The sequence below is a fragment of the Prorops nasuta genome, unplaced genomic scaffold, assembly GCF_024137725.1.
Source record: "Prorops nasuta isolate Cenicafe-Biocafe unplaced genomic scaffold, Cenicafe_Pnas_1.2 PNAS00005, whole genome shotgun sequence".
Taxonomy (NCBI): Eukaryota; Metazoa; Arthropoda; class Insecta; order Hymenoptera; family Bethylidae; genus Prorops; species Prorops nasuta.
Genome location: NW_027116802.1, coordinates 8936416 through 8957705, shown reverse-complemented (window position 1 = coordinate 8957705; position 21290 = coordinate 8936416). Strand labels below are relative to the sequence as shown.

General features: G+C 41.3%; 1 protein-coding gene across 1 annotated transcript in view; it reads right to left on the bottom strand.

Annotated features, from left to right (window-relative positions):
* The window catches only part of mtt (mangetout), a 67154-nt gene extending 61434 nt beyond the window's left edge, over positions 1 to 5720 (bottom strand). Inside the window, exon 1 of the mRNA XM_066726669.1 lies at positions 5382 to 5720. Within this exon, the coding sequence (XP_066582766.1) occupies positions 5382 to 5697 (316 nt within the window). The 5' untranslated portion in view covers positions 5698 to 5720. The remainder of the gene's footprint in view (positions 1 to 5381) is intronic.
* Between the last annotated feature and the right edge of the window lie 15570 nt (positions 5721 to 21290).

Sequence of the window (21290 nt, the reverse complement as noted above, 5' to 3'; positions counted from 1 at the left end):
CATTGTTTTGTACCACGTGCAGGCGACTTAGATGCTTTCCTGGTCCGATGTCCCTAATTGCCAACAATTCTGCATCCCGAAACCCGCTAGCTTCCCCAGCTAAATTGGCAAAGCATAATTTTACCCGAAACAGATGTTACTACAGTAGTTCCTAGAAATTAGTTCTTATTCGCTATTGAATTAATTCCCTTACTGGCTGACTGCCAACAGTAGGATACCATTTCCGCGTGTGGATTCTATCAGTTTGTCAATTGCGTGCTTCCTCCAGTCCTTGGATATGTCAACCAACTCCTAATATCCCTACTATCCTCGCTATCGTCCTTGCTCAAACACTCGGTGAAACTGCCCATTCATCCGATACGACAATCTTTATCCTCCAGATCTACTATTATATTCTAAACCACTAATAAAATCCAAGTGGCCCTTTCACTGAATCGCACCTCTTCAAATGCGAATATTCTAACCTATTTCGACGATTCCACAAAATTTATGTAATTGCATGTGCTCTACGACATGTTGGAACGCGAATTTTGGCTAAAAAATACCATTTTCATATCTGCAGATACGTATATAGGGAAAATTGGTAAGCTTTACACTTTGATATCCCTTTTTGCAATTGATTCAAACAGCTGATTATTTATGCACGTCTAATTGAAACAAAGGGGTGTCCAAATACTAATGCGGACCACTGTTAATATTACCTCACGTTATTTGCAGATTGGCAAATCTGCAAATATATATCTGCCGCAACCTATTTATCAGTTCGGTGGGGATTTGGTATCGGCGCTGATTTTAACCCGCACCAATTGCCTTTGATGCATATTATACCTAATGCCAAATGAATAAATTGGATCCAGTTCATCTGATAATTTCTACACCGCACGCTTAATTCTTTCCTTCGCCAATCGAACGTTTACTGATGACCTCGTGCTCTATTAAAAACTTGCCAAATTATGATGCTTATAATCCTAATAATGTATCAATATCCCTGTGTTATTCGTCGAAATTAAATTTTTATTTGCGCTGGAACAGGTGCCCCTTTCCTGCGCTGTCAGAAAATCATTTAAGTCAATATTGCTTTTAGATTTTACAAAACAGTTTTCAAACATTTGCCTTCTGGATATATGCATAAACACATGGTATTTGTAATAAGGGAACGCTCCATTATTCATATATAACTTTAAAATGCTTCCATAAGCTGATTAAAATCTAACTAAATGTCAAGCAAATGAGAGAGAAAGGGAGGGAGAGAGAAAAAGTGTAGACAGCTGGGAAGTGAAAATAATTCCATTTGCTTCTGGTAAAAATAGTCCAACGCTTGCTCTAATTGTAAATACCAATCTCGCTTAATCTCGTCTAATCTCGTCGCTATTATTGAGGCAAATTGCTGACATTGGTCGATTCGCGCTTGGTTAATCACCAAAAGCGGTGTTTTATTGAGAAAGAAGAGTATTATTGGATTGCCTAAAAGCTGCTGCAAAATTCACTGATTCTATGCAAATCTACGTTCCACATCTTTTAATTGAACGATGCGTATATAGAGTTTTATCGTGGCAAGGAGAAGGTAAGAATTAGAGAAAATTTGCGGTACATGAGATTTTATTTCTTATCGAGTTGGTGCAATTTAAATTTTCTTTCCCAAAGGTTCATAAATACAGAGTGCTCCCTTTAACACCCTGGCTGAGCCTAGCTATGGGCCCTTGGTCGGTGGTTCGAGTGTGTCGACTTAGGGGAGTATTCTCCAGAGATGAAAGTCCACCTACAACAATACCTCTCAAGGTTTAACCCTCCTGTGAAATATTATTCGTCGCAACTTTATCGAGCGGATCAAACCATCGTTCCAAGTTTGCTATTCTTTTACCCTTACAAATTACATCCCTCATGCCTTTCCTCGAAAAACAATTATTCGGAGTGCAAGGATTATTATCTATTCGTATGACACGAAGAGATGCACGTTTCTGATCTAGTGCGGCCAACCGACAATACGTTAGCATACGTAACTATTGCCTCCCAAGGCTCGTAAAAGCTCTGCCTATAAAACTATTAATAAAACCAGTTATTACCTTGAATATCAATGAGACGACTCGCAGCAGTTGCAAGTGTAAATTAGTCATCGGCCGAGGCACGTAATTCACTAACTACTATGCTATCCGCGGAGATTAAGTGTATGACCAGAGAATGGATAATTCTAAGACGGCTTGTGATAGATCACAGAGGACCACACTACAGAAGACGATCAACCCAGACACTTCTATGTATGAAAAAAGAGGAGTTGGACAACTCCGATCGATTAATTATTTCTCTCTTTCGAGCACGTTTATCGTTATTCGATATTACAGGACAGAGCAGGAAGCGTTGGCCTCTAGAATTAAAAGCTATTTGGTGTTCATGGACGAATCTATACGGAACAGTTCTGCCAAGTCCAATCTGCTGAGTTTTGAGTGCTGGCTGAATACTTATAATTTCATACCGATGTAATAGGAGTACTTTCAAGATGACGAGTATACTCGGATCATTCACGAGGACTCCTTTAACGACTACTTTACTCCTTGTCCAACTTTTATTAAAACTTGTTTCTACACGGAAGGAATTATTAAGCTATTATTAAGAAAATAATGTTCTTAATATCTCTGTGAAATATAGAATTCATGGCCCCTTTATTTTCCTGAAACAATAATTACAGCTGCTTCAATTAATCTTGAAAGTTTTTAATTTGCTATTTCTAACCCAATATTTACTTCATGTCAAATGATTCGATCTTTTTCATTAGGTTAATTTATACTTTTTCTTGATAAATTTTAGTCATATTTCTCTTCATGTACGATATTTTCTCGCTACACACCCCGCAAATGATAAGCGCGTTAAAACCCTACCCTGTATCTTCGAAATATATCTTCCCTCGTCCTCTCAAAATTGTGCTAACAGGAGAAACACAGTTTAGTGAATCCTCCTCTTTCTTTCTCTCCTCTCTTTCTTAATTCAAACTTTTATATATTACGTACCGTCTTTATCTTTTCGAGTGTTCTCCTCTATACTTTGAATAGAGCTACTTTTTATGAAGCATACATTCATTCTCATTCATTAAGATTAAAAACACACTTTTTAACTGTTATTATCAATGCCAGAGGCTCTTATCTCGTATGCTCAATGAATGCTTATAAACATAAAAATTGTAGTAACTATGCCAGAGCTATGCGCGAGTTACAGATTTTTAAGAAAGTGCATATATAGGTAATCATGCATTTATCGATGTAGCAGCAGGGGGAAAATTAGATGATGCGGTATTATCGATAGATAGTTAGGAGAAAGTCGGTATGGCTCGAAATAATCTTATCGACTAATAGATGGAAACAGAGAAGCGTGGGAAGAGGAAGAGAATTACCACAGAGTTGTTCACTGTCGGTAAGGGAGCTTTAAAGCTCGCTCTCTCCCTTCTATAAACTTCTGTACCGACATGTCGTAAATGCCAGATGATATTCATGCGAAAGACGAAGAAAAATTAGGTAACCCTTAAAAAAAATTAGTGAAGTATACAGTCTTGATCCATTTTTTAGGGTTATTACTTTTATTGTTATGGAGAATAGTAGGCTGAAATTGCTTGGGGCGGAAATGAGGTCAAAGTGAGCTGAGCGAGTAAGAATATGGGATGGGGGTAGCGGTTCATTGCATTTGATTTGGCATTCTCGTCACGCGGAGCAGTATTGGCGATCAACGATTTCACGATTTTATGTCGCATACTGTATATACACACTAACACGGCCGACCTGTAGCCTTCTTAGGTAAAAAGTCATGAATCAGTGCTCGATACCGATGCTTGCTTTAGGAGAAAATTTCGATATTTTTCTCATGCATAATAATGGCCATTGTTGTCAATGGGCGGAATAGAAGCTTCTTGGAGAAAGGTATAGCAGATACGGTCTGCCAGGGCTGAACTTTTAGGATTACACTCCTCTTACAGAATTCATCTATCGCAGAGATCTACCAATCTGCCTATCGGCTTTTTCCTTTTCATCAGCCTGCACTTCCATTTCGAGTTAAGCATTATAAGCAGAATGCAGAGACATTGTAGTTATATTTTCGCTTAATCGCATTCCGTGCGAATGGTTTCTCCACTTGGCGCATTGCTGGAAAATGATTAGGTGATTAATTTAGGCTCACAATGCCTCGTGGAAATTACGATTCGTGTATAGAGACGTCGACCGAGGCGTAGCGAGCTGGTAACGGTACACAAATTATTCTCAGAGTCATTCCGTCGACGGAGATGAAAATGTAGATCCCCCATGGTGGATAAGGACAAGCTAGCAGATGAATTGAATCAGACGTAAATCTTGTCGGGATTTAAACTTTGCAGCCAGGCTTAAATCGCTTTTAAATAGATTTATGGTGAAAGTTCAATTCGCTCGGTGAATAAGTCCAATTCTCATTATTGGGGTGGATTCGCTTGTTGAAAAAGAAGGATAGCTCTAATTCGGTTACTTCTTTCAATCACCCGGCTGCTGTATATATGTTTCGCATATGCAGACGTTATTGTAGGACAGGAGGAAAAACATTGAATTTTTTTCACCGTTACGTAATGTTTTTTCAAGCAGCACTCAAAGAAATTGTTGTCATGCTTATACGCTTTTTCGTATTACAGAAATATTCTCCGCTATATTACATTGTCCCTTTCTATCCGTTTTTTTCCTCCTCGAGCTCTTAGACATTGGGAACTATAGAGAAACAGTGGAGTTTCGAGGAATGATACGTTCTCCCGCATACGAAATTTAATATTCACCAAGATTGTATCATTGTCCTACATGTTATATTGAGGAAGTTCGGTCTAAAGCACTGTTCCCCTCGGTTTTCTCCATGAATTATTGCTCGGATGAATGAAAACTAACTACGGACGATCACTGTGAATTATGTATACAGAATAAATCTAGAAACTTTTTATATTAACACTACCATGGAAAATCCGTTTGATGACAGTTTTGGATGATATTATTCTATTATTCTATTAGAGGCAAAGTTTGCCGAGCGTACTTGCAGATATTCATAGAAGTCTGCGAGAAGTGCCTTAAATAGGCAAAAAAGCTTTCGTTGCCGAACTTTGGAGATAACTAAGTTCTCTCGTGATCGTAAAGCGGGCTTAAATAAGATATGCTAACTTCTAAATCACTGCGATAGATCTTACGTGCTCCCACTCCAGCGCCACATTCAGACTACAATAGGATATAAGTGAGAATATAGGTATGTACAATGTATGTATGCGTATACGTATAGCGAGACGGTACGATACATGAAAATTGCAACGAACGTGTAAATTTCATACGAGGTATAAATCACTGGAGCTCGTGGCTTATTTGGAATAAAAATGTAACGTGCGGAGGCTCATCACTTACCCTTGATGAAGTCCACAGCCATTTCCAGCCCGTAAGTATCTTTATCGCAATCATCCAGTATGAGGCCACCGATCTTCACTCCGGGAACGATGTGTGCCTCATTGACTTTGTCGAGGGTGTAGAGCATCGCCTCTAACGCTTGTACACCACCTTGTGGCATTACTGGACCACAGGTTACTTTGTCCTCCCTCTCGTGTACCATCATTAATCCACCCAGGACCAAATCGCCCTCGACCACAGCACTGTGTTTCACCGGCCACTTCAATTCGTTAGAATTCTCCGAATTATTTTCCCTTACGGATTTCTCCTCCAACATGCCAGCATTGCGGTTATCGGGTAGATTCATTGCAATCGTTGGCCAAGCAGCGATCCGATCTGTCCAAGATTTGCTTGTTGACGGAGAATTTCGGCTTACAGCGGCTAACTTTGATTCCCTACGTCGATCCGGTGAAGGTGTAGTGAACGCTGCTGGGTACGGCAAGCTCACGTAACGAGTCCACTGGTTACCAGCGATAGTGTCCGAGAGCTTGGTATTGGTGGTTGATGGACGAAAATCTTTGATCACAGTTTTAGCCTTGATAGCCCCAGGATAATCCGTGACAAAGCTCTCCTTCGGCATCGAACTCGTTTCGAGTAATCGATACGTCATGGTCGAGCGCAGGACCTCCCCAAGTTCGGCAAATCTTGGCATGTAACGAATAGTTTTACTGTCCATGGGAACAGCTGAAACACGGTCAAAGGATGATTTTAACGTGTATTTATCATGGTCAGCTTGTGGATCCACGCTCGTAACCGATTCAACGATTGTTCGATAGGAGTGTTCCGCGTCCCGTGATGGATGAACAGAGCCACGCGGTGTGACCAACTCCATTCCATAGTCAGGATTAAGAGTGCTGCCTCCACCGAATGATCTCGAACGTCTTTCTTTACGAAGCCCTGAATATTTTTTCGTCGACGATGTCATCGAAGAATTAGATCTTACCGAAGAAGAATTGAATCTCCCATGGTCCGAGAAATCTTCCTCTTCCCAGTATTTCTCCACGATTTTTCCCTTCTTTTTCTTCCTCCTCTTCTGCCCCCAACTATTGTTCAGGATCTTGCCTCGACCATTCAAATCCTTTTTATTATTCGAGGGATCAGGATTACCACTTGGCTTATGTACTTGCTCAATATTTACCGAGCTTAATTCATTCCCATCTCCCTCCGTAACCTTGCCATCCACGATTAAATTATATTTCAAGCTTTCTTCGTTATTCGAGGAACTAGCTCTCGTTCCGGAGGCAGTCGGAGTAATTATGAAATCGTTTGTCGAAAATTCGTTGGGCTTTGCGTGAATGGCCGTGCTTCTTTTATCATTGGTACGAGTAGAGGCAGTCCCCCGTGTCGTAAGCCCGTTAAACAATCCTTTCAAAAGGTTCGATTCGTGCTTAGAAGTGGCAAACATCGAGCTGCCTTTTCCCACAAGCTTCTCACGTTTTCCACCAATCAATTGCAGCCTCTCGATTTCAAGCATAGCCGAAGAATTGCGAGGGTCAGATCTGCCTTCGTCGCTACCAGCTCCACCAGCTCCACCAGTTCCACTAGCCCCTGCACCAACACCACTACCATTGTCAACGCTATCTACTTGTCCTTTTCCCTCGCCACCACCACCACCTCCTCTATTTTCACCGTAATTCTCAATTTGCATTTCCCTATCTCCATCCCTGCTTCCAGTCGCAGTGCTACCTGAAAGCTTCTTCTCTACGGGATTACGCCTCTTATCGGTCAAAGGCACAGATTCATTTCTTAAATGAGATTGATTTCCGAATCGAAATAACTGAATGCCCCGAGTGGAGCTGTCCGTTAAATCCCCGCGCAAGATCGTTGGATAGCTCGAATTAACGCCCCAGCTGGCTTTACTCGACCTATTCGGCAATGCCAGCTTGTAATTTCCGCCCTTATCCTCGTTCATGTTTAGACCCGTTGCTCCTACCCACGACTGATCATCGTTTTCACGATTATCCCCGTAGCTGTGCTTGTTTCTCAATTCGACCGATCTATCGGCCGATACAGCATTCTTCCCATTGGAATTTGAATGGAGATCTTTTCTCGCATCGCCTACATCGTATTTTCCTTTCTGCCTCGATACGGTGCTTGCATTTTCCGATTTTTCATTTATCTTCCAATCATCGGTGGGTATGACGGGCTCTTTTGTGCCGAGACGTCGAATCTCACTTCCAGTCGCTTTATGTTTATTGGCCAGATTCAGACTTTTCCCACCGAAAGGATTGGCCAATTCGGGACTCTTTGAGTAGGATCGGCTCTTCCTTCCTACTCGGCTGTACGTCAGGTCTTCCGGGGTTTCAAGATTCTTCTTCTCTCGCGTGACCGGATTAATAGAAGCTTGCGTGGAATTTAAAGTGGACCTTGCTTCTCCTACCTCCTCCGCAATTGTCTCCACCTTCTTCTCTTTCTCCTTCTCTTTCTCTCTTTTCCTTTTCTCCGTCTTCATCTTCTTATTCCTCTTGCCGCTGGCCTGTCCTACCTCCACCACCACCACCTCCTCCTCCTCATTCTGCCCGAGAGTCTTCTTATCATTCTTCCAGAAGAAAGAGCTTTTCTCTTTAAATTTATTATATCCATGTAAAATGTCCCCGTTTTTTCTGTCCTCCTCCGAAATCATAATTGCCTCGTGAAAAATATCAGGAGAAATTTTCGATGAACTCAATGGAGTAAGACCGCTGTTCGTTATTTCCATCCGCGAAGCTGCGCCATCTTTATTACCCGAAGACTCGGCCTTGGAATCTCTGATAAAATTATCAGCGGAGTGTGCATTCGCTTTTAAAGTATTTCCTTGCTCCGCGGTGTCCTTTCCGAGCGACATTGTTCGTATTTCAATCTCGAGCGATTCCGTTCGTGGATTCTCAGCAATTTTCTTATCCCACGGATATATACTCCCAGAATGAGTTTGCGCCCAAGTTAAAAACTTCCCGGTCGTTAATATTCCAGAGTTTATTTCCACTGACTCGTCTCTCGCGGAGGACTCAGTCATCCGATCGGCCTTCCTTTCACTTTCGCCAGTCTTACGCGACTCAGATTCGTCAAGAGAACTTTGATTGTTTGGTTCATTTTCGCCGATCACCCGGCTCATCCCCGTGCTCTCCTCTATCTCACCAATCGAATCCTTCCGTGGAAACTTTTCCTCGATAGTCTCGTAGCTCCGCTTGGATCCGCCTTTTAAATTGCTCAAAGTCATTCGCACGGAATTTTCAGTGATAAAGCTGTTTTTTTCTTTCGAACGAACGCCCAGATTTTTCTGCCCTTTTTTCTCTCGACGTCGAAGGGACTTTGGAATGGCGAGTAGTTGTCTTGGAATATCCTGCAGACTTAAGGAAGACGTCGTCGCTTCTACGGAGGAGGTGACCGTTAATCTTTGCCACGTGCCTGCCGGAGGCTTCGAGTTTTCCATCGCTCCTCCCTTATCTAGCATCGAGCTACGAAGATTGGCCTTTAATGGAGAGCCCGTCGCGCCATCCACGTCGTCGATTCTCTTCGCATTATCAAATTTCGAACTAATCGATTTACCCGCGTCACGCGATATTTCTTTCCTCCGCTGACCACGGGAGAGGGTAGACCCCGTCGCACGAGGGAATATTGTTAAAAACATTGGATCGCTGCTCGTTGGAATTTCTCCACTCACCGCGGTAGCATCAACTTTAATATCGAGCCGGGAATGATACGGAGTTCTCGGGTTACCCCGGTGCCTCGGTGCAGCAGTTACGCGATCACTTCCGTCATCGAAACTTTCCATTACTCTTGCGGGGGAGTTCCGCCAGACGTTTTCCTCGTTCGGTTCTGTCGGCCTCTGCTCCTCTGATTTACGAGAATGCCAGGTTCCCGCATCCAATGAAAAACCATCGGGCGGACTGTCAACGGTGTAATTCCCGTAACCGGAAGCTGCACCGTAGCTCGACTGAATATTCAAATCAGCGCTGTCGTTAAACGACGAATTCAACTTTGACCGTTCCGTTGATCCTCTGGAAATATTTAAGCACCGCCACGGCCTCTTCGTTTCCCTGCCACACTCCGAACTACCCTGCAGAGCCTTTGTCGAGGAGTCGAAAGAGCCGTCGAATAATTTCCCACTGATTCTCTTCTTCCCGAAGCTTCCGCTGGTAACGCTCGTTTTATGAAAATTCGAAGCGAGCATCGAGTTATTCGCCAAACTAGTCGCAATATCTCCGGAATCTTTTTCCCCTTTTATGGGAAACTCGAGATAGAAAGCCTTCGCGTGTGTGGATTCAGACCCATCAGCTTCTAATGGATCCAATTTTCGACCCGCACCTGATCTTATCCACGACGTCAACTGTAACTGGTCTTTGTTTACAGCTTCATATTCCTCTGCAACGATTTCCGACGACGTCACTGAATTTGACAAAAGTTTCTCTCGTTCTTTCGACACCGCATTCACCACCGCGCTGCCTGCATTTCGTCTGATTTTACGTCTGCCATCGATCAATTCCGATCTCTCGCTTCTTCCCGAAGCAGCCTCGGAGCTTTTCCGCTTCCGAGAAAACACGCTGCTCCCAGCTAGATTCACTTCCGTCGTTAATATTTGTGAGTCGATATCAGCGGGGTTGCTCGTATGGATCAAAGGGGTTTTCTTGTCCTCCCGACTCTCCTCGGTCGAGGCTTCATTGTCAGCGGGGGACGCTCCCGTGGGACAGGATGACTCTTCGTTGCATCCGTCGCTCGTCGGTCTTCTTCCGTTCCTCTCCTTCGTATTTTCTTCCGGCAGCCTCGCTTTCCCCGGCTTCCCCGTAAACTTATTAAAATCGTTCGCATGAGCATCCACTGTCAGCCCTTCGATGTTTTCCCAACTGGTATCCGATGGGTATGCAAATTTGTCCGGCAACAATTTCACCGTGTCTCGAAATTTCACATTATTCTCCATGTTCGCGCTCTCCTCCAAGTGTTTACGAGATTTATCACAAGCCATTTTATCCTGTGGGAACCTACCCCCGGGTGTCTCCAGTGAATTTTTCCCAGGGAGGTGAACACGAGTGTTTCTCAGTCTTTCCCGTCTTCTCTCCTCCGTGCTCTTTTGCATTTGTCTGCTGATGGGCAAAGTTTTGTCCCCGTGACTTTGATCGATCCGGTATTCGGCAGCCACCTCCTTCAGCCTCGAGTCCTTCTTCAGGAAAATTCCATATTTTCTCAATGACTCAGCCTCCACCCCGACCCTCGTAATCCCGTAATGTCCGATTTGCAAATCCTTCGTCGATCGATCCCTACTCTCTTTAATTGGCGACACGGAAAGCACCTTTCCCGGGTAAAACGTGACTCGCGAGACAAGCTCCGCAGGATATTTCACCGCTCCTCGAGATTTTTCAGTTTCACAGAGATTTCTCGATGACGACGAATCATCCGTGCAAGGTTCTCGATGATCAACTGGAAAACTCGAAGCAATAACGGACGCCCGAAGCTCCGTTGAAACCACAGACGATCCCGGATCGTCCACAGCCGTAACGTTTGGCGAATTCACGTTGGCCAAAGCTGCGTCTCTAATGGCTTCCGCGGTTAAATTTCCGTTCTTGCTATCATTCACCAGCGATCGATCCATTTTACGGGCTGAAATTGACGAATGCGAGGCAGACCGTTGCAATCCATTCTCGTCCCCCGCCCTCCTCGCTCTTACGTCGTATTTCGATCTCGCATCGTTTTCCCTTCCCTGCTTTGATGTCGGTCCGAATTGTTCATTGAGCAAATTTATCGCGCCTTCTTTCCCTCTCCTTCTCTCCGCTTCAATTTCGCCTCGTAAGTTTTCGCGCTCTTCATTATCGCTACGATGGGAGAGTCGATTCGGCTCCGGTCGATCGTCCCTGACGGCGAGTCGTGCGTGTCTCTCCTCGGGCCGTACATACGCTTCTCCGTCAACGGATTCGGAAATTGACGACCTGACAACTTCGAGTCCCGCCGAGAGCGAGGCTACATCGTCACCGGTGCATCGCGCCGATTCACTGGCCAGAATCCACAGTACAGTCCACCAGGCCAGAATGGCCGTCCAGCAGTAATTTCGACGCATCACCTTTCCGCTTCTTCAATGTTCATTGCTGTGCTCTGAAACAAAAGGACAACTTGCGTGAGAGAGACGGAGAGGGGTAAGAAGGGCAAAAGATATGGATATATATATATATATATATATATATATATATATACGATGCTCATATCGCAAACGGATATTCGCAGCTATTTGAAACTTGTACGCGATTTTACTGTTTTCGACAATATCGCTCGCGAGAGTGCTCGTGCGCTTCCACAAGTTTTTACGAATGTGTATACCTCTTCTATACATATATAGTACGCCGCTATACTATATATATATACATGTATAAAACAGCTTTGGCGGCGCTTTTTCAACCAACCTCCATTCCTCGCAATATTCCTCGCGAAATGCAACAGTAGGTTAGTCTTTCTGCAACATGAGAGAATTGCTGGTAGAACCCCGACTATATCGCAATGTCAGCTATTTCATACGACCACGTAAAGCTTGAAGGGCTTTCGCGCTAAAAATCCCAAGGTTGAGAGAGCTTAAAACCTGCTCGGCCTGTTCTTCGTTAATAGTTGCCACGGAAGAGTGCCCCTTGACCTTTCCTTGAGTAGGTACCTCAGTCGCTGAACTTGAAGCGATTTGGCAAGAAATCATCGAGGAAAATTTGTTTGGCGTAAAATTTCTCTCCCAAGTGCTCCCGAAGAAAGATGGCTCGAAGAGCATTTATCCAAAAGTACTTTTCCCAAAACTGTTGCAAGCTTTTATTTCATTGATCGCTGGACGTCGAAATCCATCAAGGTCTTCCTTATTTCACCCGATTTCCACTTCAATACTGAACTCGTCCGAATGAAGACAAATAAATACGATTTAGAGAATCGTTTGGTAACCAAGAGGATATCCGTTCTCAGACAATTTCTATCGGAGCAAATACATTAAGGGAATGAAAATAACGCGAGTTATAGCAGTTGATATCCTTTATGTCCGTCCTTTTGTACAGTTTTTTTATCTGTAGGACGTTGACTGCAGGTTTAATGCAATCGTTGCTCGAGTACAACAATCTTAATCATCATTAAAAGTTGTAATTTTAATGAGGACATTCTTGTTTGCTTCGTGGAACGATCGATATAATATTTAATGGGCTTGTCATCATTATCCTAATTGAGCAATAAGTAGATTTGGCGAGATCGGATTATGAGGATTTCCCCTCTCGTATAATAGATCGTCCAATCACGCAAAATCATAACTACTATCATGGGCCAGTTTTCAGTGGAATATCATGAATAATAAGCATACGCGAATAGACTTATCTATGCAATCCCATTGAACTGGAGCATTGCGTTATCAACACACACGGCATTGCTCGGGATTGGTGATTTCACTCGTTCGTTCCAATTTCCTACAAGAGCTAATCGTTTTCGCTTATAATAATTGCCGGTGTAGAAGTGCAGAAACGGAGCAGAAACACATTCATAAATCCCGCCGTTAATTCAAATATATTCCGGAAAATTTTTGCTCCACGTTCGTGTCAAATTAACACTGACTTTTTGCCCGAGGAAAAAGCTCGTACAAAAAATATTTATATTTTCGCGCATCTCGGTTCTCCTTTGAGCTTTGCTCGACCCACCCTACGCGTATACCTCTTTTTTCCTCACCATAGTCTACGTGTTTTCTTTTCCTAAGCGGCGCAAAGCTAAGAGTACATTCGCAAAGCAGGCTTGCATGCTGATGCTTTTTCCGTCTCCTCTTCTTCTATCTTCTTCTTCTATCTATATAAGTACTGTTTGTTCTTCCTGTGAAAATTCCACGCTGTTTACGTCGCGCACATTGACCATAAGTAATGGCCATTTCCTTTCTCACGTAGAAGAGGCGCAGAAAAGGAGTATAATTTCATCTCTGCGCGCTCGCAAATGATTAATCCCTTGTCATCGCCTCTCCCTTTTTCCGATTAACCCCTTAGTGAAATTTATCGATAATGTGCGACACGTTATTCCACATCCCCCCCCCCCCCTCCCTAACTTCGTTACAAACTTTTTAATCGGTGCGGAAATGTACGGGCTTTTCGATACTCTATTAACTCTTTTTTCAACTTCCAAAAACCACTAATCACCGTTAAACCATTCTCTAGACTTTCTCAATTTCTCTTTTTAAGTTTTCTTCCTCAGGGCCTCTTGCCAGACGTGCGCAGTAGCTCCTATAAATAACAGGGCGACAGTGAGAGATACACGCGGTGAACCACGTAAATTGGCTCGATTACAAGTGGAGAAATAACATTTAAAGCCGAGCTACTGATAACATTCAATTGTATGTATAAAGCGTAGTAGCGCTATATTCTGCAGAATTTCAAATGTTTTTTTTAATTTGATACTTTCACACTTATCAATCGATCGCTTTCTTCGCGGATAATCCACTTTTTATGGTTCTTACTATTTTCCAACTAGATTATAGGCTTAAAGTTGCGATAAAAATACCAATAAAAATATCGTGGACCTTAACTTAACGAGACTATACCATCGTAATGTATAGAATTTAGTGTACATAGACTCGCAGAGAGTGTGTGTGCGGGAGGGAGAGAAAGAAGAATTAAAAAAAGATTAATTCTTGATGAAAAATATTTATGAAGTAAAAGGTGCTGTGAGATTTTTCCGAGATAATTTCTAGCTGAAGGATCATCAAAGCTTATGGCGAAAGGCTTATGAAAGAATGCCAATGGGGGTTTGTCCAATTTATGAGGTATTTTCTCACTTGGATCCAATCCTTAATCGTCTCTATACGAAATATATTCTCCTCATCTTTGGTACAGCCTTCACCTCTTCCTCCCTCCCTCCCTCCCTTCTCCAGTTTCCACCATGTTTCTGGATCGCAGTGCATTCTTACGCGATCGATGAAATTCTTTCTCTAATAAAGCTTACGACACGCATCGTAACCTTACGTGAATTGTTCTTATACGAGAGAACCTAAAATAATATTTTTCTAGGTCTTCTCCCCCCCCCCCCCCGCCTCTCCCTTCCTATCCATCCACTGGAAATTCACATAGAGACTTTTATCGCATTTTATGGTCATGAACAGCCTTATACTTGGAGGTTTACACCTAGGAGGTATAAGGAGGTTTTTAGCGCCGAGTAATTTGAATTCGAGACCGAACGTGATAAAACATTTATCCTTGGCTGGTTTATAACTCATCTCAATGGCCATTTTCTTACTTGCCTAAATTTTCACAGAAGCAATGCCGTAGGAGGAGCGTGGTGTTTGGTCCTTCCGATCGATGAGGGCAAACTCAACCATAAATGGTATATACATACAAGCTAAGTGCACCGTGAAATTAATAGCTGGCCGTTAACGGACATTAGAGCAGAGGTCAAAGCAGGAACCATTGCTGATTTTGTCAGGGAAATATTAAAAAAGAAATTTGCAATTTTCATACATGAAAGAACTTTATTCCTAAAAAGACGATTAAACTGTATCTGATGAATAGCGAGCTCTTTCATACATACAATTTTAAGGATCTCTTACTCAAAGGAAACTCGTTAGAAAGACGTTTAATGGTTATTTGACAACGTCGATCGTTCGATAATTACCTTCGGGGCATCAGCTTCTTCTAGTCAATGAGTTTTTCCTTTATAAGTATAAACGTGATAGGTACATCGATGTTCAATTAAAACCCCGCTAAGATAAAGCTCTCATAAACAAGGAGAACATATTATTCAAGGAGTAAATAAGAATAAAGATGAAACAAAGGGGTACAGTACGATGCCGTGTTTATACCGACAAGTATGAAAGTATATATATAAGCAACGCAAAGTATACGAGGTAAACCAAAATCATAACGGTAAATAGCATAGGTAATCCCAGGTATAACGTTAGAATGCATTTGCTTAGGGAACATGTTTATATCCTGATATCCCGGAGCGCGCTATCTCGAAATCAAAGAGTACTTTGAAGAATGTAGTTTGATAGTCAAAGTTTGCTCAACATCAATTTAGCGGAGTGGCCGTGTTTCTACCTTTGGCTTCTGCCGGGTATAAAGCAAATTTTGTCTGGTCGAGCGAGAATATATAGAAAATTTTAATCTTATCCAATCCCGGGACACCTATAAAGGCGTACCTCATAGGTTAAACACCTACAATCGGAATTAAAGTTATTTGAATCGCGTGGGTAGTTTTGATCTGGTAAGGTATAGTGGAATTGAACGCGTTTGTTTCATCCTACCTAATTTACGCGCAATGCAAATTAGTTCTGGCATCAAGATTCCCGCAGTGAATTGCAAAGGTGCTCTCGCATTCGCCACAACTCAGTGTAGATTGATTATACTTGACATGATTGAGAAGCAAGGCTTCTCTTTTCTCTCATTATTTTGGCCAAAGCCCTTCATTCTCCGAGCACGTCAGGCAGAGACTTGCCGTTTCTATATAAATAATTCAACGAATTTCTTTTGCCTTTGGCTAGCCAAAGGATTTTTTGCAGTGCTCTTGTAAAATCACCATTTAGGATTAACGAGAATTTAGAAATGACTTTTTATGCTCGACCGTCGCAAATGTTTGCCACTCCATCGTTAAGGGAAATTAACGGACCAGTGCTGGCGAGAGAAGGTGATAAAGAGCAGCATACATATTTTCTAATTGCACATGGCTGGAAACTTCATCACGTTTGCGTAGTAATAACACGCACGTGCACGAATTTACGATAAATAAATATGTTACTCTTTGCGCGTTTCTTATCCTTATTTTTTAAAAAATTACCTATTGTAAATGTGAATGATGTTTCCCATTGTGGGAACTACGCGATTAGAATAATTCTTCAATTAAATCGTTTTAGCCGATAAAAACACTTTCCAGTAAGCGCTCGGTGTAATTTGTTTTCCATCAATCGAGTTCATTATCGCTTCCGATTGCTAACAGTGGCTGAACTTGCTCCTTTATCGCTGATCATAAATCAAGCGATAGTGGGTGTAGTATAGTGCGTAAATTATACAAAATCTTTCTATGTGGTAAGTGTACGTGCGATTAAGAGGAGTAGAATGATTAGAGAAACTCGTATACAAACTATTGGTTCCTCCTTGTAATTATAAATAATATAAACATTATAGATTATTGCTAAAGACCATGTTAAATATAATTTTAATATGTATTTCTGATGTAATATAAATCTTAGCAAAAATGTTTTTTTCAGTTTTTTTTCCAATGAAAAACGAGCCATTAGTTGAAGCACTCCAAGATAATGCTATATATACATATATATATATAAAATGTAATAACGAACCTTCATATTTCGGGCCATTTCTTAACGGTTTTACCTATACAGTCTTATGTCTCTGGGCGTCGTGTTGAAAAACACGAGTTAAATCTGAAATTATTAAAACGTTTTTGTTTGGCAAATTCGAAAGTTAAAACTCCAATATATTTATGGACGAAAGGATTTTTGTCAAGCGACCCCCTAAATTTTCTTGGAAGTACAGCCCTCAAACATAAAGTTTTATCTAAAGATCCATTAAATTTAAAGTAAAATTTATAATCTTTCGAAAATGTTGGAAAATTGGATCAAGTTAGTTTTGCAAGTTGCTGCCTCAATTAGTCGATTCGAGTTTCTACCATAAAATCTTTATTCAAGCCTAACTCGGCACTGTCATTTATCCTGCTTCCTTCCGATCGGGCCAACGTGATTTTTGTACCAAACCAACGTTTTTTTTTTTCGTGCGGTTCTACTTTGTCGGACCAAATTGAATTCGGCCTTTGAATGGAGCACCAAGAGAATTTTATGGATCTAACATTCATGAATAGAAGCTGCTTTCGTACCACTGTCAGCTGTTTGGAAATATCAGTTGTTCCATGACGAATATTACTGAGATCTCTCTTTGCTGTGTGTCGAAATGCCGAGGCGACGCTGCATTACAAAACCATAAAATTGCAACGATCGGACACATAGCCAATAAAACGTCTTGGAAAAGACAGAGTAAGAAGGTAACATGATGCACAAAAGGCACTTTTGCTGTCAGTTTTATATCCAACCAAATGTATTCAATGTCTCCTCGTATGCAAGCTCGCCCGATACCCTATCCCCTTTTTCCCCTGATGTCCTGCAAGTAATCTCATTTTTATATTCCCTCCCCTCTCCCACCTTCCCTTTGTTTTCTTAATCAACCTATTGTCGGCATTGCTACCCCCGAAGTAATGCATTTTTTATCTCCTTCTCTCCTGCAGGGAAGAAGCGCGAGACACGGAAGCGAGGCGAGGCGACGCACTAATCTGCTTTAGATAAAAAATAAGGTGACAGTAACAGTTCTGTGTGAATAAACATTTCAAGAAAACTCTTTCTTATCAGTAGGATCGCAGTGTGCTTTAAGGAATCGTAAACTGGAATGACTAGCGTCTATAGAGCGTCGCCTAAGAAATTCCTTCCCAACGGAAGATATCCGCGAATTGGCTAGAAACGTCATCCTGAGTGTTGCAAATCACGCCAGTAGTAAATCCCAAATAGAAATAGCCACTACAGTGGATACAGTAGCTCGGACTTATCCATCCTTACACCGCCTTCAATTTTGTCCGAATGCTAGTTTATAGGCTGTAAAATCTTGTTAGTTTTTTCCCCCCAATTTCAGTTGATTCAGCGAGACAGCTATTTGGCGGAAAGCAAATTTTTTATTGATTTTTTTCCTAGTGGTAAATTGGAACGAGCTCCGGAGAAACGAAAGAAGCTTGAATGAAACTTGCTAACGAATCACTGGGGAAGACTGACGCGATTTTTTCATTTTTCTTCGGTCTTCCCGAGGAAGCTTTCATCGACGTCTCACTCTCGTCCCACTGCACCCCCCCCCCCTCCTGTCCCCCTTCGGGTTTACGTTCTTCTTGCTACTGGTGTTTTTTTTTCTTTGCAGAATACGCGGCAACCTCGTGAAGTCTAGGTACATATATACACACAGCAAGTAAAAAGCATTGTGCTCTGATAGTTTGAATAAAATATCTCGGGTTACGGGCAACTTAGGTAATTTCATAGCACAAAGGCATGAAGCAGCTGAAAATTCATTAAATTGAATTGAATTACTTATTCGAGAAAGTGATCGCTGAACGAAAAGAGAGCTCCTTTTTCTTTATTTAAGAAAGCTTGATCAACCAATTAAATGCAAAAGTCCTGGAGAGGAAAATAATTTCTCGCTAGGGGATGAAAAATGGTTTCACGAATCTCTACAGATTGTTTTTGCAAGATCAACAATAAAAGTAATTTAATTTGGCGAAACGTATGCAATTTGTTGTCAGAACTTTTCTGCGTTTATTTTCAGGTGAAACAGAAACGGAATTCGCATAGTATATATTAGAATGTATAAAATAAAAATAATGTTTTTTTTTAAAGGAGAATCGAATAGTAGCCGGATTGCGTGCGGAAGACCTGGTTTTATTTACTGCAAGCTTGGGCTTGCGACGGATGCAAAGATGATAGAAACTTTAGAGCGCTAATTTAAATATATGCGATCGTCTTTCTTTCGCTTGGCATTTTCTCGATTATCAAAAATTTACAGTTCAATTGTCGGGCCGTGCTTCAAAACGGGCTAAAAAATTAAAATCTTGTTCAGACGAGCGAATGGGTCAGAATGAATTACCGTGCTTACAAGTTTTCCACGTCTATTTTAAAGGCACTTGTTGATTCAAATAAAAGAGAGGGGGCGGGCGGGAGAGAACGAAAGCAAAAGGAGAAAAGGGAAAAAGATAGACATGCCAGATTGGTAATATAAGTCCGCGGACGACTCGTAATTTGCCTTCTGCTTTATACATAATATATATACATTATAGGTCGATAATAAAAATTGCTTTTTCCATACGTCAAACGATTTTAACTTCACGAGAAGCAATAACGCGAAATAATTATTTTGCTAACTACGCCGTGAGCTATAAATCAAAATCCGTTAGAGATTCTGTACAATCGACTCTTTTGTTTTCGCTGCTTGAGAAATTGTTTCACTCCTAACTAATGCATTTCGCATGTAATCTGCGTTGCTGTTAGACTCATTTATTTTTCCTCCACTATATCATGCGATACCTCAATTATCTGTAAAACTTGTATTAATTCATCCAGGGATTTGACAGTCGCAAAAAAAACATGAAAAACAATATAGGCCTGCCTATTTTTTGTTTTCCTTTTGTAATGGGCTGCGGAAGCTGCTTACGTTTCTTCGTTGAAAGTTGGAAGACTTTTTTTCACACAGCCAGTTTTCCCACGAAAAGTTTGAAAGACTGGCTTTTTTTTTCTCCTTTCTCCTCGTACTCCTCGGGGTCTTCTGCTAAATCAAACGTATCGTACAGAAAAGGTTTTTTTCTTTCTTTTTCTGTTCTCGCGTATTGGTCAATCTTTTAAAGTATCGTCTAAAGGAAGCTGGTTGTAAATAAGTGTTTTACAAGAATCGCAGCTGATGGATTTCCCCTTTCAACGAGCTTGCTGTACTCTTTTAGAAAATAATTCTAGTATAATTCGCCGATATAATTCTGTATTTCATTCAGTCAGTCTTGACGGAAAGTTAAAAAGGGTGGGACGACTGTTTGATTTATTTTCCAGCGGAGAAAAGAATTGGAAAACGTAGCATTTTTCTTCTAGTATCGGGTCCGTCAAGCCATTGTGGACTCGAGTCTCTTGGTAAATTTCTCTCGGTAAATTTAGATACACCGATATCACTGGAATCACTTTATATAGTCGCCGCTCCTTTTGTTTCCTTTACATCCCATTCGCCAGTCCCTAGTTCCAAAGAATTCAATTCATCGTTTCATTAATTTTTCTTTCGTCGTCCTTGGCTTTCGTTTTGGCAGCAGGCTTTTCGAAGAACAATTTTTTGATGAGAACCTATATCCCTTATCCTTTAATGTCAGTCGAGTTCCGAAGTCATAAATCATTTTTTTATCCTACTGATAAAGAGCCCTTTATTTTCTTTTTAAGCGGATTATTGAACTTTAATGTTCAAAACGATCAAGTAAATAGTATATATATATATATATATATATGTTTGTGCGTGTCTGTACGTGAGTTTTTCACAGGATTAGGTATATTTTTTGCCGAACATCAATCAATGTGCAAGCCCGCATAGACGGAGAAAAGCGAACGAAAGAGCGATCCAGTCTATCGGCATTTTTTAAATGAGCGTGCACTGCTGCTGTTTTCGCCAAACAGCGCTTTATTACAAAACTCAGTATATCGCAGTGTATGCACGTATGCATCGTATGCACAGGTGCGTCATATTCGGAGGCGTCGAAGCTGGACATATTTCCCGCTGCTAACTGGACGTAATTCAAACTCCATTGAATATTCTAACGCAGATGTGAGCTTTTTTTCCTACGCAATCTGCTCTTTTTCACAGAGAAATACGAAAATGTTTTTCCCGAAAAACAATATTACCGTAGATATTACAATGATTGGCAAGGCCAATTTCATTCAATTGTATTATTTTATTATCCTTAACCTGAATGTATGTAGATAAATTGCCTAAAATACTTCTCCCTGTATTCCTTACCAATTTGCCAATATATTTTCTCTTTGGTGAGACAGGCTTGATTTATACGTCTGTTCCTAGGGGCCACTTATCCTAAATAATCATTATTTTTTAAGAATCTAATCTTAGCTAAACGAAAAGGGCTAGTAAAGTTATACTACGGGGTAGCTCGTAACCGGTGATCTGACCAAGACCGTTATAGCTACGAGTTATCTCGTAACTGAAGAGAAGTCAACCTGTTAAATTAATGGTTACCGAGAACATGTTGAATGTATGGAAAAGGAGAAAAATATTTGATGAAAATTAATGAACGCGAGGATTGAACAATTTTTCTAAAGGGCCGAACAGTAATTACGCCTGTCCTGGAAGCTTGTAAATATTGATTTTAAATAGCGATGGAGCGTGATCGGACTCA